The sequence below is a fragment of the Bos taurus genome, chromosome 13 (genome assembly GCF_002263795.3).
Source record: "Bos taurus isolate L1 Dominette 01449 registration number 42190680 breed Hereford chromosome 13, ARS-UCD2.0, whole genome shotgun sequence".
NCBI lineage: Eukaryota > Metazoa > Chordata > Mammalia > Artiodactyla > Bovidae > Bos > Bos taurus.
In genome coordinates this window covers 81,062,111-81,079,706 of record NC_037340.1, presented here as the reverse complement: position 1 = coordinate 81,079,706, position 17,596 = coordinate 81,062,111, and the positions used below count along the sequence as shown (strand labels likewise).

The following is a 17,596-nucleotide window of genomic DNA, read 5'->3' as shown; positions in this document are numbered from 1 at the left end:
TGATTTTTGCCAACATTTTTCTATTTGGATATTTATCTATTTTTCTTATATATATACATATATATATAAAAACACTACATCATTAATTATGCTAGTCACCATTAATCATATAGTAATGTAATTTCCTCCTGTGTATGACTTCTCATCATACTTATGGTGAATTTTCTTTTCAAATTTTATTTCTTTTTGGTCTTGCTGCTTTGGTAGGGCTGCTCCCTAGTTGCGGTGCTCTGGTTTCTAATTGCTGTGGCTTCTCTTGTTTTGGGCTCGATAGTTCTGCACCGGCTTAGTTGCTCTGCAGCGTGTGGGATCTTTCCAGATCAGGGGCTGAACCCGTCTTTTGCATTGGCAGGTGGATTTTTTTTTTACCATTGAGTCACAACGGAAGCCCCTTATAGTGTTTTGTTTTTTTTGACTCCTGGCATTTTCGTTTCTACTATTCTTTCTTAGTATTTATACCTGGAAATAACTTCCTTGACTGATAGCAGGTAACTACTGACTTACATTTTCCTCTAGTTGTTTTATGTTTTAGTTTCTAGATTTAATTTTGATTCATCTGAAATATATATAGCATGAGATATTTAACTTTTCCCCCCCTGAAAAATTTACCAGTCATCTGAGCACTATCTTATTGTTTATTAATGTACTTTTTCTCTACAAACTTAAAAGTCTACTTTTATAATATGCTGCTGCTACTGCTGCTAAGTCGCTTCAGTCGTGTCCGACTCTGTGCTAAATTCTTCAAATGTTTAACATATTTCTGGGCATTATTTTGTTTTACATTGAATTGCTTTACTCTTGTGCCAATTCAGTATTTAAAAATCTTAACTTTATAGTATATTCTCATACCTAATAGGGATATTTCTTTACTATATATATGTGTGTGTGTGTGTGAGTCGCTCAGTGGTGTCTGACTTCTGGAACCCCATGGACTATAGCTGGCCAGACTCCTCTGACCATGGGATTTCCCAGGCGAGAATACTGGAGTGGATTGCAATTTTCTTTTCCAGGAGTTGCAGGAAGGAGGACCCCTTCCAGGGCCTGAAACTGAGCTCCTGTCTAACACTCAGAAATGAGTTGTCCGAGGAGACACATGTGCTGAGAAAGCAAGAGATTTTATTGGGAAGGGTGCCCGGGCAGAGAGCGGCAGGGTGAGGGAGCCCAGGAGGACCGCTGTGCCACGTGGCTCGCAGTCTCGGGTTTATGGATGGGATTAGTTCCCGGGTTGTCTGACCAGTCATTCTGACTCAGAGTCCTTCTCGGAGGTGCATGCGTTGCTCAGCCAAGATGGTTGCCAGCGAGGATCTGGGAGGTGGTCGGACGCGTGGTGTCACCTTGTGACCTGTCCTGACCTCTTCTGGTTGGTGCTGTCGTATTGGTTCCGTGTTCCTCACCAGGACCTCCTGGTGTGAAACGGCTCGTGCACATGGTTACTATGGCTCCTGGCCAGGGCGGGTGGTTTCAGTGTGCTTCCCCTAACCCAGAGAATCTTCTGGACCCAGGGATCGAATCCACGTCTCCTGCATTGGCAGGCTGGTTCTTTACCTTCTGAGCCATCAGGGATGCCCCATATATATATACACTATTTATCATTATTTTTTAATTTTGAAAAGTCAATACATATACTTACTAAAACATTCAATATGACTATAGTGTTTTTAAATGTTCAGTTTGTTGAATATTGTTTAAAAACTTCAAGCTGCATAACAAATTAGACACACTTGGAGCTTATTGATGGACCTCTGTTTGTCCTGCCTGAGCCTCTTGTGTTGGGACCTGTGTCTTGGCCTCCTCGGGGCTTGTCTGTGTCTAGCTTCTGCACTTGAACTTCTGAGGTTCCATCTTGAGTCCACAGGCTTTAGAGGAAACAGTCTCTTGGGCTCTTAGTTCAGCCTGCTGCTGAGGAGGCGGGGGGGTCTCATGCTCTTGATCCTTTCTTCTCTTAGTTCTTCCCTGAGACCACTCCCAGGAACTGAGGTGAAGCTCACCAAAGCCCCTGGCTGCTCAGAAAGTTAAGATGGCTCACCAGTGTATTCCTCAGTCTAGTTGGTAGTGGTCTTTGATCCCATGAAATTCTTAAGAGATGCATTACTGCACTGCAGGCTGGATGGAAGAAGTGTATCTGGGAAGACTCAGGCAGTGGGTAGGCAGGGGTGAGGAAGGGAGCCTACCTCTTCCAACCTTTGGGCTGCTTGGAAGTGCTGGGCGCTCAGCCATCTCCTCCCAACCCCCCAACACCGCCCAGCAGCTGTCTGCTAATAACCGAGAGGAGGTGGTGTGTGAACACCCCAGCTCCCTACTCAGTAGGCAAGAACCCGAAGCCTGTCCTGCGCCATCTCCCGGTGCCCAGGGGGACTGGGCCCCGTCACCCATCGTGGGCACTCTTCTCAAAGCCCCTGTTGGCATCCTCCGTCTCCCATTGCCCTCCCCCACCCCCATCTGTGTTTCTTGGTGTCACCTCCCATCTGAACTATTTGTCCTCATCTCCAGACCTGTTTCCACAGAAAACCAGTCTAGTTCAGTTCAGTCGCTCAGTCGTGTCCGACTCTTTGCAACCCCGTGAACCGCAGCACACCAGGCCTCCCTGTCCATCACCATCTCCCGGAGTTCACTCAAACTCACGTCCATCGAGTCGGTGATGCCATCCAGCCATCTCATCCTCTGTCGTCCTCTTCTCCTCCTGCCCCCAGTCCCTCCCAGCATCAGAGTCTTTTCCAATGAGTCAACTCTTCGCATGAGGTGGCCAAAGTACTGGAGTTTCAGCTTTAGCATCATTCCCTCCAAAAGAATCCCAGGGCTGATCTCCTTCGGGATGGACTGGTTGGACCTCCTTGCAGTCCAAGGGACTCTCAAGAGTCTTCTCCACCACAGGAAACCAGTCTAAGACAAATGGAAACCTGAGTGTTGGAGGATCCTGAGCAGAAGTCAGAAAACTATAGCCCAAGGGCCAAATCTGGGCTGTTGCTTGTTTTTATAAGTGAAGTTTTATCCGCACACAGTCCTGACCATTGTTTACTATCGTCTATGGCTGCTTTTCACTATAATGGCAGAGTGGGGTTGTTGGGTCAGAGGCCAGACGGCCCATAAAGCCAAACATATTCACTATCTGATTCTTCAGCGGTCTCTAACCGCTGGGATAAGTGCCTTGGTAGCTCTGGTCTTGAGGAGCAAAGTGGCATGGTCTGATTTACTTTACTAACATTCCACTCCCATAGCTGTGTGGAGAGTGGATGTGAGTGGGCGCTCTGGGCCCAGTTCGAAACCTTCCATAGCCTCCTGCCAGTGCGGGAGATGTGAGAGGTGCAGGCTCAGTCCCTGCGTCAGGAAGATCCCCTGGGGGAGCATGGCAGCCCACTCCAGTGTCCTTGCCTGGAGAATCCCGTGGACAGAGCACCCTAGTGGTGTTTGGTGTGTAGGGTTGGAACGAGTTGGACATTGAAGTGATTTAGCAAGCATGGGTATTCAGGAGAGACAGAGAGTGAACAGGTAGGAGCTGTATCTTAAACCTAGAAAAAGGGAGCAGTTAAGGGGTATGTTCTTGTGTATATTTGGTACTTCTAATCCTCTACCTCGGAGAAGTAAACTTTGTCTTTTTTTTGACCTTGCCACGAGGCTTGTGGGATCTTAGTTCTCCAAGCAGGGATTGAACCTGGGCCCCAGCAGTGAAAGTGTAGAGTACCAACTGACAGCCAGGCAAGTCCCAGAGATTATCTTGACCATCGCTTCCTTCAGGACTCCTTCCGTGGCTTCTCAGGGTGGCCGGGGGCCCTGTGTGTTCCCACACTCCCTTTACTCTTCCTCCTATAATGTTCTGTGCTTCCTTTAACCTCACTTAGGTCACAGAGATAACGCAGGACAGAGCCCATATCTTCAACAGAATTTGAGTGCAGGCTCCGTTCTCGTCACCATCACTGCACTGACCCATCGATGGAATCCTCAGACCTCACCTAGAGTGGGTGCTCACCTCGCAGTCACCGAGAGAATGAAGACCAAGAACGTTATGGTTCAGTCCAGATAGCTTATCCCAGCCGTCTCCAACCTTTTTTTGCACTAGGGATTAGTTTTGTGAAAGACAATTTTTCCATGGACTGGGAGAGGGTGAATGGTTTCAGGATGATTCCAGCACATCACACTTACCATGCATGTGTCTATTATTATTAGATCAGCTCCCGCTCAGCTCATGAGGCATTCGACCCTGGAGGTTAGGGGCTTCTTGAGCCCAGCCCTCTGCCTTCACTGCCTCTCCTTTCTGCAGCCTTGCTTTCTCTAGCCTGGCCTCTCATTTCTTGACTCAGACACGGGACCACGACAAGGAGGTGGACGTCATCACTGGACGAGCACGGGTCTCCTGCAGCCCCGCCACAGGGCAGACGAGAGTGGCTGCGCAGCAATCGTTGTTGGTGGGGCATCGGCCTCTGCCTGGGCAGCTTGGGTGTAAACCACGGTCTCTCTCCCCTGGGGCATTAAAGGAAAAGGAGGGGAGAAGACAGGGAAACTGCACAGCAGGGCCATGGCCCAAGGGGGAGGAGCCTGGGTCTCTCCATCGTGTCTGTCTGCTCTGTTGCGTCCTTGAATTTGAGAGACAGCTGCCCACTGCCTCTGCTGAGATTCCACCGTAAAGTACTCAGGCACAAGCTGACTGGATCTGAGAGTCTGCAAAGGCAGCCTAGGAACTAAGCAAGATGGCTGGCATTCGTTTACAAAAAAAAAAAAAAGATGAAAAAAAGAATCTGCTGGAGACAAGGGGAGATGCTAGAAGTGGGTCAGTGGGTCTGAGCAACAGAGAAGCCCACCAATAATCTCCTGGCGTGGCCTCCTGAGGCTCAGCGCAGCTCCCCACGCCCTCCTTCCCCTCTCCTCTCTTGCCATCTTAAAAAAACACACATAGGCAGAAATCAATCCATCAAATGTCATTACAGATTTATTAAGCCTGATGTAGAAAGACATTTAACAGTAACATCTTCAGAAAGCATAAAAAGAGCACTTCTATTCAGTCTTGTGCTTTGAAAATCTAAATATATTTTTATCATATAAATAATTCTTTTCATGTTTTAAGTGCATCTGTGTTTTTTTTTTTTTTTTCTTCTTCTTCTCTCCTTTAATTTTCATTTTTCAATTAGCCAAAGCGGAAGTCGTGGTTGACGGAAATGAAGCCATTTGCAAAGCTAATGGTGTCGGGAGGCCCGTCTGAGTTATACTGTATCAGCCCGATTTCCAAAAGGTGGTTCAATGTCTGCAGCATTCAAATGAGGGACAGCCTCCAGCAAAATCATAATTGAACACACCCAGGTCCTTAATGTCGGCAGTTGAACTTCCTGATGCAAATTATGGTAAGGTTTCAGATGGGGACAGTCTATTTCCAATAACTCCTGAGTGGGTGAGACAGAGATTTTTTTTTTGACACAAAGGAAAGAGTTACCATGCTTAAGGATGTAAATAGCACACGGATAGAAGCCTTTTTGATGGAATGAGGGGCTCGCATAAACCTTGCTGAGGGTGGCGTTATTTTTTCACAACAGCTAAAAGAAGTAGTGTCTATTACATAGGGCTTTAATTACAGTTCTCAAAGTGGAATGATTTTTCCTTAAAAAAAATCTTTAGAGGTAAAAAACAATGGCTTCTTTGATGTAATTTTCACCTCCACCATCAGAAGATATTTCTAGTGGTAAAATTGTACTTTTTAAAAAACCCCTCTCCTTTTAGAGATTATTTCATTGCTAGAGCATCACACATGCATCTCGAGTGTGCCCAGACCAAGTCATTTTCATTCAGCCGGCGGCTGCTCCAGGTGTTTCTTGTGGCTGATCTGAGTTCTATGGGGTATCGAGATCAAATTGTTTAGAATCAGGAGGAAGGACAGGAGGCTGGCGCCCGGGGACAAAAGGAGGAGCACCTTTCCTGAAAATCCCTGTGGGTTTTTTTTCCAAGCTGCAAAGCCATCGTTTCCGGGGGGCACGGTGTGTCTTTAGGCAGTGACAGTGCAGTTGGAAAACTGCAAATAGTGACTGCATCGAGCACTAGTATTTGGGATGATCAGGCGCAAAGGAAAGCGTGGTCAGCCAGGGAAAGAACTTTCCAGATCCCAGAGATGAAGGCTTGGATGCCTCTCTGTGATGAATCTGTTTGGCCACAGGGTGGTATAATTTTCCTAGCAGAAAAAATCTTTTTTTTCATTGCAAGGACAATTTATGATCATCAAAAACAAGTGAAACATGGTTTTGATTAAAACAGCCTGTTGGCTCAATAATTTCTGTAATTTTAAAAACATCCTTAATGCAGAAGAAGAACACGCCGATGTCAGGAATGGCCTGGGGCCCCATTACAACAGCAACCGAATAAATAAGGAAAAGAATTGCGAGGTCATAAAAACAAAATTAAGCTAATGTTTCAAATTTTGACAATTATGAATTCTTCCTCTAAGAAGACATTAAAAAAATGTTCAGGCACTATTAGATAAAATACAAAGAGGATAATTCTTACATGGATGAGTTTGCAGTTTTCCCAAGGGGTAAAGCATGCCTTTAAAGGAAAACCCTGAATTAGGACGTTGATTCCTCCTTAAATCCAGCAACTGGATGGACTCATGCAGACAGACAAACTTGGTTCTTAATTGTTTCTTTGTAAACTCAGATCTAATTCTTTCGTAAGCTATTGAAAGAGAATGATCAGGAAAAAAAATTACAAGCATAATTTTTTTTTTTCTATACAAAAGAATCCCCATTGTGGGCCAGTTTGGTAGGAAACAGAAACAAGCAAATATAACAAAATCTGTGTTCATACATGGCGATATAGTTAGTATATACAAATATGTACAGTATAAAAATGTACGGAAGGCTGCTGTTCTCAGCCATCCGAGCTGCATTTTACACAAGGAAAACAGCCTGGATTCTCCTCCTAGTATACAGGCAAATGCAGTATATACAGCATGCAGGTTATAGAAAATTAGTGCGCTCGCACGGAACATTCTACAGGTATGCTTGCCGTCATTTTTCTTTGAAAATGACTAGTCTGCTTTCCTAATACAAAAACGTGTTTGCCTTTCTTTGCTGGCAGACACTTTCCTTCAGAGCAAGGTTGAATTCTCCCAACTCACTATGCCCTACCTCCCCTACTGCCAATTCCAAAAGAAAAAAAAAATGTCTAGAAGTAACAGGGGATAAATATATAACACAAACGTGGTTGATGCCAAATTTCTTAAAAACCCACGCGCGCTCTGCAGAGTAAGAACTGGTTGACCGGCGTGAAGGTTGTGTATGATCAACTACCCTCTTGATTTTTAAGGCGTTTGGAAGTTTCTGATTTACGCCGATGGTGCCTGGCTGTTAGGAGTCAAAGTCAGAAGGGATTAGAAAGATACCAGCATATCAGAGACCAAAAAGTCGATTGTATCCCCAGATATTATGACATTTAAGAACCCTGAGCCAAACAAGAATGGTTGTGTATGTCAGCTTTTTCTGACTTGCATGCACATTCTAGCATCTGATGTATTATAAGCCAAAACATTATACTGCAAAACTGGAATGTTTGTTGCGTTGATCTCCATGCAGAATGAAAATAGTTTTTACATCTTCTCCGCAGATTGGTTGAGCTTAGTGTATTTAAAACAAAACATACATACACATTTATAATTCCTGAATGTTATCTGGGTCATTTAGAAAGTGAATACATCGCTGTACCAAGTCTTCATATTTGAGATAGAATCGTATGATTGCTCAAGTTCTGTAAATATAAGCCTTTGCCTGGGGGCTGAGATACAAATGTAGGTTTCAAGTCCAAGATTTAGTAAATGCATTGAAATTCATTTTCCGGAGGGGCTGAAGGGAGTGGGAGGGTTTTCTATTTAAAAAAAATTTTTTTTAAGTAATCCATTTGTTAGAATTTTTCAACTTCTCCTGGGGTTCTCACAGAAGAGTTATTATTTGTACTTCCAAAAGCAGTCTTAAGCAAATAAACATTGTAGAAGGGCTGTGAGTATTTAATCTTTTTTTTTTTTCAATCAGGTTGCTTTTTTTAAAAGGCCTTAATGATCATCATATGGCTATTGGTAAAATCATTTGTATGCTGAGAGGTGTCAGATCAGGGTGCCTTTACTTGCAGGAGCCATTTTACTTGGAATATATTTTTCCAATGGAAATGGACAAAGTTCTGTTGCAGAAATAACGTTCCACCTGGTACTAGCATTTTAAAACAGTCCTCCTCTAATCCATAAAACATTTCTAGTTTTCCCTGAAGCTTTGGGCTGCCTTCCGCATGAATAATTTTGAAGAAACACCCACGCCTGTTAGCCCATTGTTCGTGAAGTATTGGAAGAAGATTAACTAGAGCCTGGAAATTGTGTATCTGCGTCTGCTTCTGAATCTGTCACAGGAAACCAAAGGAGATAAGTGGCTTTTACTTTGGATGAAGAGGTAAAATTCCCCCATAGAAATTCTAAAGATAATTCACAAGTTTCAAAATGTTTAATGGTTCCCTACAATGGAAACATGTCTCTGTCTGTGGGGATGGAGATCTGGGTCTCTTTCTCCTGCTCAATCTTTGTCTAAAAGTGTTTTGTGGATATTTTGAGAAAGTGCCACATATAGGAAGGGAGAAAATGAAATTAGCATTTTAACATCTCACGGGGAAAAAAATAAATGCAAAGTTCACTTGTGATTTTTTTTTTTTTTGTGCCAAATGCATGTTCAAAATAGATACCACTTTTTTGTTCTTTAGAAGTACATGTGTATATTTGTGTGTTTGAAACCTTCAATATATTTCCTTATTGTTATTATTTCAGCATTCATCAGCACTCTTCGATTCTTATTGCAGAGAATAGAAGATAATGTGAAAGTGACATTTTTTAATGTTTTTTTAAAACAAAAAATATTTAACAAACTTGAAAAATGAAACCCAGTGAAAAATATTTGAAAGCAGTCATATAACCTAGGGAATGACAGATGGGAAGGACACGGGCTGTAAGCACCTTTGAAGGCCATGTAATCTTTGGATTTACTGTGGGAAGTTTCAGAAAATTGTCGAGTCTTACTGTGGCCCTGTCCAGAGGCCCTGGAAAATTACGGTGAAAGTAAAATATACTCATGGACACACACGCGGGCACGCACACTCACACACACCTCCTCACTGTTCAGTCGGAGTTACCTAAATGCCTCCCCAAGATGTCATTTCATTTGTTTGTTTTCAGCATTTCCACTCAATTCAGCGGCTCGTGTCTGTGACATTAATTATGAAAGACTCCAGCAACCGAGCAGGCGCATTCTGGGGGTGAGGTTTAAGAAATCTAGTTCTGACCTTAAATTCTGTGGGGACTGTCTGGACTATTCAATTTATTCTATGATTATAGTCTGCTTTTAGGCCATGACCTATTTTTAAACTATTTCCTCTCTGTATACTTCTCAGAAGGCGAATTTCCTATTCGGAAAGATTATTATTTTTGAAAAACAGGTATAAAATGCAAATAGCATGAGGGGAGTTGGACCCTAATTTAGCCCCTCACCAGGTATCTGGTATCAACACCTTTAGGCGCTGCTGTAAACACCTGAGGACCAGAATGTTGTGTGAATTGTTCACCTTGTATCCCGTAGCACCTAGGAGAGTGTTGTGCATACAATAAATGCCTGATAATATCATTAAAAATTTTTTTTGGCTGTACCATGCAGCATACAAGTTCTTAATTCCCTGACTAGGGATCAAACCCGCATTGGAAGCACAGAGTCTTAACAACTAGGCTGTCAGGGAAGTCCCAGCAGACGCCCGCTAACATTTGTTAGTCAATTTGCTGAATAAATTGCGTTTCCTCTTCTGTCTTCTGCTGCCGGTGTCTTGTCACATGCTGTACATTTGGTGAATTTGTTGAACTACAAAATGGGGCCAAATGCCTAAAACTGAAGTAGCCATATATACGATTTTTTCAGTAGACATTTCAGTTTGCAGCCTGTGGGAGGTCTTAGCTAGAAGGAGGGAAGGGAAGGAAAAGCGGTCCTGCCCTCACTGATACCAAGGGTTGGGGACAGAATGGAGATCTTTAGGTATAGTTTGCATGATATTTGCCCATCATTTTTCTGTCCATCGAATGTTCCAATTTATCAGCACTTTATTTATTTACAGAGAGAGGAAGAGAATGGTACGAAAGCAGATAAAAACATTCTCCTGAGTTCTTTTTTTTTCCCCTCCAGAAGGAAGTTTCTAGAAGCTTTCCAGAGCTTGCCAAATGAAGACAGGTCTGGTCTCTAGGAATATACTGAGCTCTGTGTGCATCTCACAAAAAGAGCCCAGATCTTGTTTCCTAAGGAGAGCATTGGCAGCTGTCCCTCAGCAGTGACATTTATGGTTACCAAGCAACAACTCATGAGTCTTACCAAATTTATAAATATTTTTGTCTCTTGCCTCCCACCCACCCCTCCACAGAAATTGCGCTAACAAAACTGTATAGATGATGTGTTGAAGCGGATGATTTATTTCTTTCTTAGAAGGGAAACAATTTCCATGGAGTTGAGAATCGCATTGTTTTCCCCAAGTTGGAGAAAGAGCTCAAGAATCTGCTTTGGGACGGTTTAGACAGAATCTGAATTATATCCATTTATCTAATAACCCTGGGTTGGAGCAGGCAATTTTTAACAGCTTCAAGAACCCCAGTGCTAATGCATTGATTTCCCTTTAATAGAATGTTGTTGTCGAAGGACAGTGCTCAGTAGAGTCCACCCTTCAATCTTAACCCATCTGAAGACTGTTCCTTTCCAGTTGAGCGCCATTCATTTCTGGTTGAATAGGTTAAGCAAAGACAGACCTCGCTGTTCTCAATTCACTTTATGATCCTCCCATCATAAAAAATAATATCAGCACCTTGCTTTTCATGTCAGAGCTGCATTTGAGCCGCTGTTCCCTGTGCCCATGAGTAAATCCCATAAAAGCCGCCCCTTGTACTGTTGCTCTTTTTCCTTGTGGGTGATTGATTGATGGATGAGCACTGACACCTCAATGAAGCTATTTCGACTGCCATCTCAATCCGATGATGTGAGGGGTATATTTTCTGTCCATGCCTCATTACTTCAGAATGACATTCCTGGAACTTCATTTACTTTTTCCCTCCTTCCCCGAAGCGCCATATTTTTTCCCATCTAGGTTATGCATGCCATAAAAAAAGCAATTTGCTATTATATGTGGCATAAGGGCAACACTTTCTCTAGGAGGTAAATAAGAAGTTTTTTTTTTTAAATTCCAATGTTGAATTTAGGGATCATGTCAAAATTCCCAAAACAATTCCAACAGGCAGGTACCATGAGAAATGGCTCAGAGGATATATCTGGAGATATTTGGCTTCATTTTGTTGGTGTTAAAAGATTTGACAGAGATTTCCTTGGTAATTAAAGCAACAACAAAAGAAACTCGTGTGTTTCAGAATCATCTAGTTCCTGTGCTGTGCCTAGAATAGTTTAAATATTTCACCTGTAGCTGAGCAGCAGTTTACAACACAAGCTAGACTTATTGTCCTTTGAGAATGAGGAAGTTCATTGTTTAAATGCAATAACAGATTTATCTATTATAGGTTGCTTTCAGTCGTATAGAAAATGCACAGCTAAACAGATCTATCTCTGCATTTCCAAACAATGCACTAGATATACAAAGGTTGTAATAGTAAAGCATGCTCTTAGCTTTTCCAAGTTGACTTAGGACCTGATTTTAATCTGTGTAATACAGTATTCCCGTTAATAATAACGTATAATTAAGACATCCGTTAAAAATCCATAACGTTAATTTAATGGAGAAAATCTAATACAGTTCTATTGGAATTTTTACGTTAAATTAACTTTAACGGGCTTTTAATGGATGTCTTAATTAGATCTCATTATTAACGGGAATATTCCACAAATTAAAATTGGGCCCTCAAAGTTTTAATGAAAAAAGTTGCAGGAACACATTTAAGATGGACACCCTATTTCATGCTTTCTGTTGCTTCTACAGCTAAGCTGTGTTTCCAAGCCCATAAACAACCGATCCTGGAGAAAGAAATTAGCACAAAAGGCTGCTGCTGAAGTTTCTACCCTGCAGTGATCTCATCTTATTTTTTTCTGATTCTACATCTCCCCAGTTCCCCCAATTGTCCTGATCTGCAGATCTCATATAAAGTGGTGCATGCTCAAAACTGTATGTTTTTTAACCAATAAGGATAATGCTAATACAGACGCCCACTACGGCATGGGGAAAAGTCACTGGCAGCAACACGGTTAAGCCTGACTATGTGAACAACTTTCCCAGAAGATGAACATTGTTCAGAGGTTTTCTTGGCTCAAACTCTGGTTTAACTTAATAATTCTTCCACTTTGTGGTGATTAATGGCTCCCAAGTGCAAGGGCAGGACTGGGCAATCCAGGTGCAACTGTAATTGTTGCACTGAACAGAAACATTTCCTTTAGACAAACGTTCCCAGAGGGGTTATAAATAGGAAATGGACATTACCATGGAAAATAGGCTTCCAAGCGTCTACGTTAAGGGCAGCCCACTTGGACATTAAACTCTGAAGACTCGTCCTCCCCCGCCCTTTCCTGTCAAGTGGTACAAACTGACAAAATAAGTACATCAGTGTTCGCAGTCCTTCTTCTTCTTCAGCGGCTCTTTGTTTTCTTGTGACAGCGGAAAGGCGACCGTGGAGAAGAGGCAGCCCCGTTGCAGTTTATCAATGAAAATCTAATATTGTCCATAAGCAGAGAAGTGGAAATCAATACTTCATTACCAAATTGTTAGTGCGGATGAAGAGAAATGGCCGGGGTGATTTTTATTTTTTTTTTTGTGGCAGTCTTCTTAGAGCAGGGTGTCGAGAGGAATCACTGTCAGGAGAGCGGGGTGGTGCAGGGCAAGGCCTGGTGTGAAGGGAATCCAGGCTGGAGAGTTGGAACTAAGGCATTTGTCCTGTAATGGGAACCAGAACAACAGAAAAGATACATTATTTTCTGAGGAGCAGCCTGGATAGTCAAATTGCTCACCTCTTTCTTTGATATTAATGTTCTGCATAGGGTCTCAGTTAAGTCTAGTATGATATGATCAGTGAATGAGACATAGAAAGCAAGAGCTAACTTAGGGGGAAAATTCTTTAAAATATAATGTATGGAAGACATATTTGAACACCTCTGTTGCAGCAGCATTATTTGTCATAGCCAAAAGGTGGAAGCAGCCCAAATGTCCATCATAGGCTGAATGGATAAGCAAAAAATGGTACAGCCACACAATGGAATATTATTTAGCCTTCAAAAGGAAGGAAATTCTGGCACATTCTCCAATATGGATGAATCTTGAAGACATTATGCTAAGTGAAAATAAATCAGTCATAAAATGTTAAAATACTTCATTTGTATAAGGTACCTAGAGAAGTCAAACTCAGAGAAACATAAAGCAGAATCGTTGTCAGGGGCAACCTTTGCAAGAGGGGCAAGTCCTGGAGATGGACGACGGTGATGGCCGCATAACAACGTGAGTGGAATGTACTCCAAGCCACTAAACTCACACTCAACAGTTGTTAAGATGGTAAATGTTATGTGGTTTTTTTTTTAACCACAATTAAAAGTAAAAAAAAAAAAAAAGTATGGTTTTTCTATTGTGAAGCATTTAAAAACATTAAAAAGTTAACCTGTGGCCTCACATCAGGATAGAGCTCCCGTTTACCTCCTGCAGTACTCCCTTGGTATCTGGTTTTCCCACATTTTCATCCGGTTTACACAGTTGTCAGGGCCTACTGTGTAGGTTTCCCTCTCTGTCCTTTCACTAGGAAGCACCATTGTGAACAGTGGGATGAATTCTGTCACCTTTACCATCAAACTTTACTAAACCATTCTTGCGATGCTGTACATTTAATTCACTTCCAGTTTTATTCAATAATATTAACTGTGATGAACATCTTTGTGTTTAAAACCATTCAATATGTTCAGATACCTTAATAGACTTAAGTTTCCGAGTCAAAAGATAGCAACATTTTTTTTTTTTTGTGGTGGGAAAGTGCTTTAAAGTATTTAATGGGCTGAATTTTTTTTCCAGATATGTGCTATTTGGATGGCTGTACGAATGCATATAATCTCCATCAGTCCCATCTGGGCGGCGTTCCTTGCTTACACATTATTTAGTGGTTGTGCTCATTTTAATGAGGAAAAAACACCGAGGACCTATATTTAATTTGTCTTTTGGAAAGGGAAAATATCCAAGTTTCTAGTAGAACGACAAAGATAAGTTGAAAACTGAATGGCATTTGATGTGTGCAGAGAAATTGAGTGCAAAATAATCATAATAGACTTTATAAAAGATTCCTTGGTAAGAAAGCATAGGACTGCAATACTAGCGACCAGTGTCATATACCTACCAGATCCCAGATGCTTTGCATTGACTATCACTAACCCTTCAAACAACTTTGTTTTAAAAAAGAGAGAGGAAAAGTCTCAAAGAGGTTAGTGACTTGTCTGAAGTCCCACGACTAATGAAAAGCAGTGGGTGGCTTTAAATCGAGGCAGTCCCACTCAGAAGCTTGCATGCGCACTCAGGCACCACTGTCAGGGGAAGGAATCACTCCTCTCTGTCACCGTTTGTATTGCAGATATGAAGGGTCCCAGCAGTCTTTGATCTGGAACTCACCTGCTCCCGGCAGGTCTGGAAACGTGAAGGAGGATGGTCGCATGGTTGGAGGAAGAGAGATGAGTCAAAGAGAAAGAAAGTGGAGGCTAGAAGCTGCAACGGCATGGGGCTTCCCAGGCGGTGCTAGTGGCGAAGAATCCGCCTGCCAATGCAGGAGACACAAGAGACGCAGCTTCGATCCCTGGGTCAGGAAGATCCCTTGGAGTAGGAAGTGGCAGCCCCCCCAGTAGTCTTGCCTGGAAAATTCCATGGACAGAGGAGCCTGGCGGGCTACAGTCCGTCGGGCCTCAAAGAGTCGGACACGACTGAGCTACTGGGAACACCACGTGCTTTACAGCAGATACAGTAAGCAGAAGGCAGGGGAGAAAGTGGAAAAGACAGGAAGGAGAGAGGAGGGCCAAACCTGCCTTTCCTAAAGAGTGAACGCTTTACATCATGAGACAGGACGTCTGCGGCGAGGAGGCGGCTTCATACACAGTCTGTCTGTGGTCCTTGGTTTCTCCTCCCTGACCTCGATGCTAATGTGATACCAGTTTTAGAGAACCTTATTCCATCTATCACTTCCTTGGACCAGCTCCAGATCTGATCAACCCCCAAACTTCTCTGGCTAGATTTCTCTTAGGTCAAAATTTGTTCTGGGAAGGGGAACAGGTAGAAAGGAAAAAAAAATTTTTTTTACTACAGTCACCTTTTTGGGAATTCACAGTACACATTAACGTATTCCTGCAATTAAAGCCCAACCCAATCCAACATAATATACCTTTCTTTAACCTAGGCCTTCCCACATGCGTCTGATAACCCTTCTCTTCCCTGTAAAACACTCACAAGTGTACGTGAGTGTCATTTTCTGGAAAAATACTTTCATGATAGACTCTTGTGTAGAAACAAATGAAGTTGTTTAGTTCCTAAGATCTCAGTTCCGACCTCATTATTGACTTTCTGTAACTCTTTGCTCAGGTTTCTTGACTTTGGGGGCCTCAGCATGAAAGGATCCAGCCGTCCTGATAACTTGACATTTTCTGCACGTCTAGTCTATGCTACCCCTCCGAGATCCATGCCTTACCTCGTGTCAACTTCATGATGCTGCAGTGCAGGAGATACTAATGTCTATACTTTCCAGCCTAGGAAACGGGGATTTAGAGAGGTGACACCACTGACCTGCAGACACCTGGTTGGTAGCAGGAGAAAGGGTATCCAGATTCAGATTTCTCTGGTCTCTTAAACCCTGCCTCTTATCTTGCCTGTGATCGGTTGGTAATGTCTTAAAATGTGAAACACTAGCATTATTAATAATTTACAGGCATTTCCCCAAGAGTGTCTGTACAGTTATTCAGTTAAATTCCAGATATGAATGTCTTCTATTAAAACCTGACTATGATGCTATTTCTTTCTGAGAGATCTCATATCCCACCACAATTGATGGAAGAGAATTCTTTCAGAAGGTTGGTTTTCTATACTATAAGAGAATGATAAAAAGGAGACCTGAATCGTGGGCCAGTTTGGGACAAGATACTCTTTTTTTTTTTTTTTTTAAGAATTTCCTGTCTTAAAAGAAGAGAAACCTCTTTTTCCCTCTAGGTCTAAAGATGAGACCTGGCAGAAAATTAAAACTAGAAAATGAAGAGAAAGGGGATGAGAATGTGTGCTGTTACCTTTTTCGCTGTTCAGAATAAATTGTGTAGAATGAGTGAAGAACAAAGAAGCAAATAGTCTTGGTTGCCTTTCAAATGATGCCTGCGTGCTAAGTCGCTTCAGTTGCGTCTGGCTCTTTGCGACCCCATGGACTGTAGCCCACCAGGCTCCTCTGCCCATGGAATTCTCCGGGCAAGAACACTGGAGTGGGCTGCCATTTCCTCCTCCGTTTCAAATGGTAGTTGAGGCCAAGTTTTGCTGCTGCATGAGTTTTTTGCCTTAATATGTTCAGCTAATACTATGAAAATAAACCATAAATAAATAAAAATTGTAATTACATATCGAAAAAGTCACTGGCAGTGTTCATTAAGCAGAGTTTGTGAGAGAGAGCCAGGCGAAAAGATGCAGTTATTTTTGTATTAGTACAGAGCCATCAGCAGATTGTAGAATTACATACGCTGTACTTTGGCCACGCAGGAATCCGGCATCCCCGGCAAGTCACTCTGGCTGGCTCTGCCTTTTCTCTGTGCCCTTGCTGGGGGCCTCCTGCCTTCTTTTTTCTCTACTCTGTACTGTTCTTCTCTGTGCTGTGCTTAGTCGATCAGTCACATCCAACTCTTTGCGACCCCATGAACTGCAGCCCACCAGGCTCCTCTGTCCATGGGGATTCTCCAGACAAGAACGCTGGAGTGGGTTGCCATGCCCTCCTCCAGGGGATCTTCCCAACCCAGGGACTTAACCCAGGTCTCCCACCTTGCAGGTGGATTCTTTGCCATCAGAACCACCAGGGAAGCCCTCTGTTCTTCTCAGAGCTGCATTATTGTCCGAAAAGGGTATTTTGGGATTGCTACCCTGAGCGCTTCATGGTTAGGGACCAAGAACATCAGACATCTCACAGATTCTCCCAAGAGAGTCATGACCTTCATCATGCACCATTTTTGAAGACTCTGGAGGTTGGGATCGCTCCTCTTTGGCACTGTTTACATTTGGGGCCAGATAGTTCCTTGTTGTGGGGGACTGTCCTGGACATTGTAGGGCTGTTAGCAGCATCCCTGGGTCTTACCCACCAGGTTTCGGTCGCATTCCCACTCACCCTCGAGCTGTGACAACCCCAAATATCTCTAGGCTTTGCCAAATGTCCCTTTGGAGGGAGGCAACATTATCACTGATTCAGAACCTCTGACCTAGTGGAAAACAATTCTATCATCTGAGCTTAGAACCTCAACCCATTGTACGACTGGCGTCTGGACATCTCTGCATGAGTAACTCACAGGTGCCTGAAAGGTCACTTATCCCCACCCCGATCCTGTTTCCTCTCCAACTTCTCTCTTCATGGGAAATGGAACCGCACACT

The 17,596-nt window shown here is 42.9% G+C and overlaps 1 protein-coding gene across 1 annotated transcript in view; it reads right to left on the bottom strand.

Annotated features, from left to right (window-relative positions):
* Window positions 1-4,899: 4,899 nt before the first annotated feature.
* The window catches only part of TSHZ2 (teashirt zinc finger homeobox 2), a 494,166-nt gene continuing 481,469 nt past the window's right edge, over window positions 4,900-17,596 (bottom strand). Inside the window, exon 3 of the mRNA XM_059893084.1 lies at window positions 4,900-12,903. Coding sequence (XP_059749067.1) covers window positions 12,902-12,903 — 2 coding nt within the window. The 3' untranslated portion in view covers window positions 4,900-12,901. The remainder of the gene's footprint in view (window positions 12,904-17,596) is intronic.